The sequence below is a fragment of the Cucurbita pepo genome, chromosome LG08 (assembly GCF_002806865.2).
Source record: "Cucurbita pepo subsp. pepo cultivar mu-cu-16 chromosome LG08, ASM280686v2, whole genome shotgun sequence".
NCBI classification, from domain to species: Eukaryota; Viridiplantae; Streptophyta; class Magnoliopsida; order Cucurbitales; family Cucurbitaceae; genus Cucurbita; species Cucurbita pepo.
Window position 1 is genome coordinate 4,518,232 of NC_036645.1, and position 9,844 is coordinate 4,528,075.

At 35.9% G+C, this 9,844-nt stretch overlaps 2 protein-coding genes across 2 annotated transcripts; both read left to right on the forward strand.

Moving 5' to 3' along the window:
* The first annotated feature begins 204 nt into the window (after positions 1-204).
* Positions 205-2,302, forward strand: LOC111800232 (NAC domain-containing protein 96-like). The gene is made up of 5 exons (XM_023683833.1): positions 205-454; positions 546-802; positions 1,030-1,164; positions 1,240-1,653; positions 1,752-2,302. The coding sequence occupies exons 1-5, from the start codon at positions 277-279 to the stop codon at positions 2,091-2,093; spliced, it is 1,326 nt and encodes a 441-aa protein (XP_023539601.1). The 5' UTR covers positions 205-276; the 3' UTR covers positions 2,094-2,302.
* A 424-nt stretch (positions 2,303-2,726) lies between these two features.
* Positions 2,727-3,872, forward strand: LOC111800245. Its single transcript, XM_023683847.1, has 2 exons — positions 2,727-2,937; positions 3,036-3,872. The coding sequence occupies exons 1-2, from the start codon at positions 2,767-2,769 to the stop codon at positions 3,375-3,377; spliced, it is 513 nt and encodes a 170-aa protein (XP_023539615.1). The 5' UTR covers positions 2,727-2,766; the 3' UTR covers positions 3,378-3,872.
* The last annotated feature ends 5,972 nt before the right edge of the window (positions 3,873-9,844 follow it).

Consider the following 9,844-nt stretch of genomic DNA (forward strand, 5'->3'; position numbering starts at 1 on the left):
TAATATGTTTTGTATTTTTGCAGAGACGATTGTAGGCCGATCATCCGCTTCAATCACATGTGAACACTTCAAGCCCCACTCCCTCACAAAAATTTATCCTTTACTTTCAACTATCTTGACTTGCCCAACAACTCCCGCCCAGTCAACGCAAGTCATCCCCTGCTCCTGCTCCTGCTCCGTCGTTATAAACATCCACCAACACCACCAAGGATTCCACCACTCCCTCACTTCCTTGCTCCTCCTCCTCCGTTCTTCGACGCCCTTCCTACCAAATTCATGGCCGCTATCGATGAATTTCCGTTTCTTTCTTCATTGCCGGTTGGTTGTGGTTTCCGCCCCACGGAGGAGGAGCTCATTACCCACTACCTGAAGAACAAGATTCTTGGGCAGGAGTTTCTTGTTAGATTTATCAAGGAGATTGATCTGTACAAGTTCGATCCCGAGCAACTCCCAGGTATTCATTTATCAATTTCCCCCCACCCTGATTTTAGCTTTTGAAGATGGAGCACCCCTCTGATTCTTTCCTTTCCCCTGTCCCTGTGCAGACAAATCGTATTTCCCTTCTTCAAATTTTGAGTGGTTTTTCTTCCGGGCCAACACCTCCAACAATAAAAGAACCACGGCTACTGGCGGCTGGAGATCCACCGGTGATCCCCGCCGAATCAAGGCTCGAGAAACCAACGAAGTGATCGCAACTTGTCACATTTATGTGTTCCATCGAGGCAAGGGAGGCAATGCTATAAAGACCAATTGGGTGATACACGAGTATAAGCTTCACACACTTACAGACATCACTTCCCAGGTCTCATTTCTGTTTATATCCATTTCTCATGTATCACTAACTTCTTTTGGCTTCTGGGTTTTTGATCTCGCCTTCCGTATGTACTTGCTGATCTATAGTTACTCTATATCCCACACATACATCAATTTTTTTTTGTTTTATTCCCAATATGATGAGTATGTGTGCGTTTCATATAGTTTTCACAATTCACCTTTTGGTTATAACATTGTGCTTCCTATGTTGTGCAGCCATTCATCATTTTTCGATTGAAGAAAAATGCAGAAGAGAGACATGTTTCAATACGTGACCAAGAAGATGGACAGAACAGTACCGTTGCTTCTCACCGGACTAAGAAAGTCAAACGGGGAGGAGAAATCCGGGAGGTAAGAGTGTCCGATATGAACATTCTGAAGAGACCTTCTTAATTCTAGTTTGTTTACAATTTTTTTTTAACACAGATAAACAGAGACGAACAATCGATCTGTAAGCCCCTAGGGAGTTGTACCCAACAACCTGTCAATGCTTATGATGATAATGGTGAAGTAAATATGCAACCAATACAGCTTGGAGATGGAGATTCTGCATATGGAAATATGACAGAGTTTATTAACAAGACAGTAATTTGGGATGATATCTTCAATCATGAAGTGACCTCAAATATGTGCGGGTCCCTACGACGTTCCGAACCACAACCAGGTTTAATGGATACCCAACAATCTGAGAGTCAACTTGATTACTTGAGGAATTTCGTCCACGATGATAAAAACTGGGACGAGATGACATCAAACAATCAAGAATGGGAAGGCATGTATTGTCAATTTCAAGGTGGATTTAGTAGCGAGACTAACTCCAATACGGCCTTTGGCTTGCCGGTAAGAAGAATTAACTTGAATTGTTTACTTGGTAAATTCCAGTCCAGATACTTGTGTATCTCATTCATTACTTTATCTGCATAATTCATGTATTGCAGTATAATCACACTATGAAAAGGTTGGAAAGAACCCCCCTCCCTCCAAGGCGTTTGCGGCTCAGTGATGTAGAAAAACATATAGAAATTGGCAATTCACCGCAGCTATCAGGGACAGATTCTAATAATGAGCTGAAAAGTGAAGCGGGCAACAAAGCAACCAAGTGGGCAACCGCTCAACATTGCTGTTCTTCAAAAAATCGGTTCTCCTATATCCTAACTACCAAACGCATTCACCACAACTCCACTCTCCCCTCACTGGTCTATGTTGCTAAAGCGTTGCTAGGCGTCGTGGTGCTTGTAATGTTTGCCCAAGATGTGCTGCTATACCGATACAGGCGCTGAAGAACAATCTTGTGTTAAGCTGTTTCATATCATGTATCTCTCTTCTGTCTAACACAAGGCAGCCTTGTATAACAATAATGGTAATAATGGGAGTGGGCCATTATGCCGGTGCCCATCTTTGAACTTCATTTCTCAAGAAGCTTTGTGATGACCACAAGAACAAGTACCAATGCATCTGAGCTCACTCTGTGATCAATGCTGAATTTGGTGGAATCCCTAATCTAAACAGTAACCGTCCAAGAAGTCAGAGTGATGTGATGACAAATTATAGGGTTCTTTTTGTTAATAATGAAAATGAGAAAGAAAAGTACGGACATCAAGATGTTTTGATGGCAAGGCGAGCTATCTAGATTCTGTCACTAACAGGTAGCTTCCTAATCTCAATCTAGATTTTGAATGAGCTATTAGATATTTTCAATCATTCTCCTAGACCGAGAACTGTGGTTGGCAAACTGTTCTTGATTATTATCCAATATCAATACTATGTTATAAGCATCTTCAAATTTCTCACTAAATCTCAAAGGTGACATGTTCAAGATATTCGTATGTTCTTTCACAACATTTTTTTCTCTATCACTAACAACAATCTTTTGCACATGGCATGAAGAACCTATCAACCTGTCNCTCAAATATGTGCGGGTCCCTACGACGTTCCGAACCACAACCAGGTTTAATGGATACCCAACAATCTGAGAGTCAACTTGATTACTTGAGGAATTTCGTCCACGATGATAAAAACTGGGACGAGATGACATCAAACAATCAAGAATGGGAAGGCATGTATTGTCAATTTCAAGGTGGATTTAGTAGCGAGACTAACTCCAATACGGCCTTTGGCTTGCCGGTAAGAAGAATTAACTTGAATTGTTTACTTGGTAAATTCCAGTCCAGATACTTGTGTATCTCATTCATTACTTTATCTGCATAATTCATGTATTGCAGTATAATCACACTATGAAAAGGTTGGAAAGAACCCCCCTCCCTCCAAGGCGTTTGCGGCTCAGTGATGTAGAAAAACATATAGAAATTGGCAATTCACCGCAGCTATCAGGGACAGATTCTAATAATGAGCTGAAAAGTGAAGCGGGCAACAAAGCAACCAAGTGGGCAACCGCTCAACATTGCTGTTCTTCAAAAAATCGGTTCTCCTATATCCTAACTACCAAACGCATTCACCACAACTCCACTCTCCCCTCACTGGTCTATGTTGCTAAAGCGTTGCTAGGCGTCGTGGTGCTTGTAATGTTTGCCCAAGATGTGCTGCTATACCGATACAGGCGCTGAAGAACAATCTTGTGTTAAGCTGTTTCATATCATGTATCTCTCTTCTGTCTAACACAAGGCAGCCTTGTATAACAATAATGGTAATAATGGGAGTGGGCCATTATGCCGGTGCCCATCTTTGAACTTCATTTCTCAAGAAGCTTTGTGATGACCACAAGAACAAGTACCAATGCATCTGAGCTCACTCTGTGATCAATGCTGAATTTGGTGGAATCCCTAATCTAAACAGTAACCGTCCAAGAAGTCAGAGTGATGTGATGACAAATTATAGGGTTCTTTTTGTTAATAATGAAAATGAGAAAGAAAAGTACGGACATCAAGATGTTTTGATGGCAAGGCGAGCTATCTAGATTCTGTCACTAACAGGTAGCTTCCTAATCTCAATCTAGATTTTGAATGAGCTATTAGATATTTTCAATCATTCTCCTAGACCGAGAACTGTGGTTGGCAAACTGTTCTTGATTATTATCCAATATCAATACTATGTTATAAGCATCTTCAAATTTCTCACTAAATCTCAAAGGTGACATGTTCAAGATATTCGTATGTTCTTTCACAACATTTTTTTCTCTATCACTAACAACAATCTTTTGCACATGGCATGAAGAACCTATCAACCTGTCATCCCTTCCAATTGCTTCTAATGACAGTAAACAAGATCTGCTACAACTCTCAAGCCTCTTTAAATGAATCAAGAACTGAGAGTAGCCCATGCCGCATAAGCTTTAAATCAAGAACTCAATGCTTTCCATTTTGTGTAAAAAAATTCTAAGCCAAGACCCTCCCAAATACAAGAACAAACCTATTAGATTTTGGGTATATTTCTTTCGATTTTGGCCAAATTAGAGAGTTGCACTCAACCATTTTAGCTTAAACCAATTAATACACTGTTCATAATCAAGCTTACAACAACTTTGTAGAAGACTTGGAGGACTGAAAACAACTATATCCTATTCTATAACAGCAGTGGGTTAATAAACAAAAAAAAACATTCAAAATTTGAATCTGGTTGAAGATCTGAGAATGAAGGTACCTACACCCTCCTTCACAATGTAGAGAGAAGCAGATGGAGAACACCGCCGAGAGAGGCAGGAGTAAGGGGGATTCCAAGGGCACCAACAATGTCAACCATACACATGACTGGTCGTGCGTTAAGCCCTTGTCGTCGTATGGAAATCGGAGAGGGCGCAGATCTGGAAGCACCAAAAGTCAGGCAAAGAAGAGAAGAAGACCCCCGCTTGTCAATAACGAAGTCGGGTCGGACCTGAAACCAACCCACACACAACCTTGGATCAGCCCATAAGTCCTCGACCCAAAACTCACTGACCAAGTGGCTTATTCAGCATGGTTTGACCTCATTGAAGGCATTTAAGGTCACTTAAACTCCTATTTTTCACAATTTAAATTATTTTGAGCGTTTGTTAATATCTCATAATATGATGTCGTGGGTCGACTTAGATTGAAATGGACCTTGAGGACGGAATTGAGCCAACTCTAGGAATATTTAGAGATTCCGACTTAAGCCAACTAGGTAAGTGGCTGGATGAGATGCATTAGTTATGATGACGTGTATCTAGTGGCCCATGCATCTATATTATGTATGCATGATATATTAAGCTATGCTATGTTATTTGATGCTATGCTATGGTATGTCATGCTATACCACGTTATAATATGATAAGGTAGGTTATGTAATAAAATTATGTTATTTTGTGACCATACCATGTTGTATAAAGTTGTTATGAAATTGTTAATCTATAATGTATAGATCTCCGTAGACCGTGACATGAAAGCATAATTCATAAGTTATGTTATGTTTCTATAGAATGTACAAGAATTATGTAAGCATAATTCATAGACTTATTATGTTATAAATAAATTGAGGTTTGTCTTAGATCATACATGATGATAAGTTGACCTCATGCATATTTGCGTGTCATGTGCATTAAGATATTTCCCCATTATGAGGAGTACAAATGCATAGATTATGACTTATGATTTACGACATTTATGCTCATCATAATATAATGTGGGTCCCTTCCCTCCATGGTGTTCGACAAGAGCTCATTAGAGATGGCTAGCCCGACGGGCCAGGTCCAGAGGGTGTGCGAGCCCACTTGGTGGGCCCATGCTCGCACGCGTGTGTCATGTGTCGAGAAGTATTACACATCCAACCTTGTCCGGATTGAAAAGCTGTTTAAAGTCATGTTATGATATATTAAGAGGATATGCCACAACATGTTAGATATGTTTGCATTTCCTGACCCCACTAGTGGGTTACTAAGTATTTGTTCGCATGTGCTACTGTTACATGTACCGATGAAGTCGGTGTTGCATTGAAGGGCATGAAACCAGTGTTAGGGTAGTTACATTTTGTTTGTTTTGTAGCCCTTAGTTTAGATTAGGAACTATATTTTATTTAAATTTTAAATAATTTATTTTTAATTGTTTTGTTATAAAAATTTTATTACGAATATTTAAGTCTATGGCATCGTTTTTAAAAATATTTTAAATGAACATGTAACAGGAAAAGGTAAATTGGAAAAAATCCAAAATTCTGTCCTTACACCCAAATCATCTATTCTAAATTATATATTTAGTTTCGTGGAAATTAATGAGAATGTCTGGATTGCTTTGACTGACTTTTGGGGCTAAAACATACCACCGGGTCCAAGGAAAATCGAATGAAAACAATGTATGAACCAATGGGATGTACTTTATTATAAAATTTTATGGGTCAAATGTTACTATAGTCTGCATCTTGTGTGACACATCAAACCATATATATATATATTTATTTATTATGCTGCAATGAAAAAAATGTTTTTTTTTCTACTATTAATTTTTTCACTAAATTAGGTAATAAAATTTTTGTTAATTGATTTTAGTAGAGAATAAAATTAAGGAATAAAAAGTACTTTAAATGGAATTTGAGGGGTAAAGTAGAATATTTTAAAATAAAATAAGATTTAAAGCTAAATAAAATGGGCATAGGAAGAAAAAGAAAAGTTAAATAAATAATAATTTGAAAAAGTATTGTATTAGTTAAAATGTCACAACTTATGAGGTGGCAAATGCTTTTATTCTTTGTTTTTTTCCTTTGGAAAAAACAACTCCCGTTTAATAATCCAATAATTTGTTCACAAATAGTCCTTTTAATATATATTTTTTTATTTTTAATAAAAAAAAATCAATAAAACATATAAAAATTTGTATTAATTATCTTGCCCTCTAGCCGAAAAAGGAGAATTTTATTGAAGATATCGAGGAGATCTAAGCCCTCTAGCTCCATGATGGAGACGAGGAACAAGGAATTTTTAAAAGCTGACTCATCAAGGGACCTACTTGAGAAAATTTGGAAGAAATTGGCCTTAGGAACTTGAATCGAGCCATCGAGTGCACCCAAACAAGTAAGTAGTCATCTCAGGTAGGTCCCTTAATGAGAAAACTAAGAGAGCAATTATGAAAGGATTAGACGAAGAACCTCACTTCCTAATTAGCGTTTTACTCAAGAATACCCTAATAAGACTTAACGCAATGAATTTTAGAAATTGACCAATTTAATGACATCCGCTATGCATGATACATGTTGAATTTGAAGGTCACAAAAGCATGTTTAGGTTATTGATACAAACCAAGACATCAATCATATAAGATAAAATTTAAGGAAGATATGAAAAAAAAATGTTGTTCAAATTACTACCAGATTCTTGGATAAATAGAATCAAGCTCCCTTTATTCTTGGATGGCTACAAATTTTGGGTGAATGTTAATTTAGAGTTACTATTTTTTTTTTTAAATTTATTTTAAGACTTATTTATACCGTGCCTAATTATGGCCTCAAAGCATAAATAGTGGCTAATTATAGTCATAAATTATGAAAATTATTAATCTTATTATTTTTTAAAATAGACTTGAAAATCTAGTAAAAAAACGCTAAGTTTCTTTGCAATTATATAGAGCTTAGATTGTATATTTATAATCATTCAAGCTTGATATGATCGATCTTATTTATGGAGTGATTTGAATCTTATATTCGATCAACAAAGTAATCTGAATTTTACTTTCCTTGTAATAATTCCTTACCATATGGATCAGAGTTTTCCCTTAAATTAATTTCTTATCATTTGCTATAAGAGTTTTTCTTTAAGTTGATTTCTTATCATTGGGTATAAGAGCTTTAGGCTCAAGATCGAATATATGTTTTCTTTGCATTCTTTTCGATTTGATTTTTATTTTTTTAGTTTTTAATTGACCCAAAATCTAAAATCTAATCTTTGCTCTATTAAAAATTTTGAGAGCCGAGAATGAGAACTTTTGGGTAAACGAGAGCAAACAAAGTAGACTAAAATGACCGTAACACCCCTAGTATTCCCCTATGATGTTTCACTGTTTAAATGAACACCGAATGACTTAAAATTTTAATGAAATCTACTTATAACGTTATGAATGATTTATTCATGATTTAAAGGTAATAGGAGTATGTGCGGGGCATAAACCAACGATAAGGGTAATAACGAAAATGTCCTTAATGAATATTTTTATGAAATTTTATGATTTCTAATGAACTTCAAATGACTTGAAACTTTGCATGAATCCTATTATACCATTATGAATAAATTTTTGAGGATTGTAACATGTATGCTTAAATTAAGGCTCATGAACCTTATAAGGTGGTTGTGCCTTAAGTATTCGTGACAGACCATTAGGGCAAGATTGATAAGCTTATGAACCTACGTTCTAAGATTAAGAGCCAAATCAAATACATTGATTCTAAAAAATGTACTAGTCTTATACAGACATTATTGTATTATAGTGTTGACTAATGAAAAGTTTGTACTTTTGCCTTTAGAACATATAGAGATAAAATGTTCGGAGGAAAATTATTGTCATTCTGTCTATGAAATAGTGGCCTCATTGTCGTCACCATCTAGTGGAAAGAAAAAGTAGGCTCAAAGTGGTTGGCGTCGGTGCAAAGATTTATGCCACTCTCGGCACATAAATTTTGATTGTTTGTACTTTTCATGCATATTTGTCCTTAAATGGATATTTTTTTTCCAATTCATGGAGATCTAACCATTCACGTTGCCCCAGACCTATTAGATTCTGTCATGGTTGCATTCGACGATTGAAATTAAATAGTTTGGCCTGAGGTAAAAAAATCGAAGGGAAAAAAATTGAATTTTCATACCTTAAGAGTTTAGACCTCGATTCGTACACATTCTAGAGATTGTACCTAGAGCCATTCCAAAGCCTCCTTCCCCACTCAATATCTCACGCTACAATACACCAAATTGAGTGAAGTCAATTCTTACACTTTCATGGTTGATAGGACTCCAAATTTGGTAAAGAAAACAAACCCAAAAGACCACCGTATAAGGCTATTATTTAAGACAATTGAGGTAAACATTGGCGTGGTCGGTTCGACCAAGCCATAGTTCACTTGGTCCAACCTTGGCTTTTCTCAAAATTAACTCTCTTAATGACTAAATCCTAAAAAAATTTCAATAATTTTTAAAAATAACTCAAAATTAACTCTCTTAGTGACCAAGTCCTTAGAACAAAAAAACCATGATAATATCTTTCTTTAGTCTTGATTGAAGTCATCGTGAAATATGGAGTATCATAGACAAGAAAATTGAGGTAAAAAAATAATTGAGTAGGTACAATGCCATACAGAGTGAATATGATTTTGAAAAGCAAATTACGGAATCGGTGTTCGGCAAGCATAAAAACTGTTGCTAGGCATCGTCATGTTTAAGCTGATGTATCTCCCGTCTGGCTTACATGTGGCATGGAGCGTCCAAAATTATTAAAATACAAACATATTTTCACAATAGTACTATGTTACTCCTATATTTTCTCTTATTTTTATGATTTTGTTACTTGTATATTTTCTCTTATTCTAAAGAGTTGGTTGGCAGCGTATGTCCTATTTAAACGTTGTGAACGTTAATGAATATCGCACTTTTAATTCTACCTATGTTTCTCATTCTTAACATGGTATCAGAGCACCGATCTTGGTGTTCTTAAATATCAAAATTTCTTTTGTGGCGGAATCCGCCAAATCGACTTCAAAACTTTTGATCTTGATTTAACACATCTCTGTTATATTTATCACTCTGATCCTCCAGAATATTCACTTGTTCTAATCGAATTAAATTGAACTCTAGAATTAGTGCAACAGAATGATATTATCTTGATTAACTCATTTAGTTGAAGCAAATATCGGTGAAGGTGTTATACATGTCAAGAAAGCTCATCCACTGTGAGTTGATCTTCCTTATCAATTCTCACAAAAGAATGCTCAAACAAATTTTCAGATAAAAAAGTCACAGCAATTATGTCACACGGAACTACTGTGGCTGTAACAATCGGAAAATTTTAAATAAATAAATATAAATAATAATAATAATAATTAAAAAAAAAAAAAAAAAAAAAAAAAAAAAAAAAAAAAAAAAAAAAAA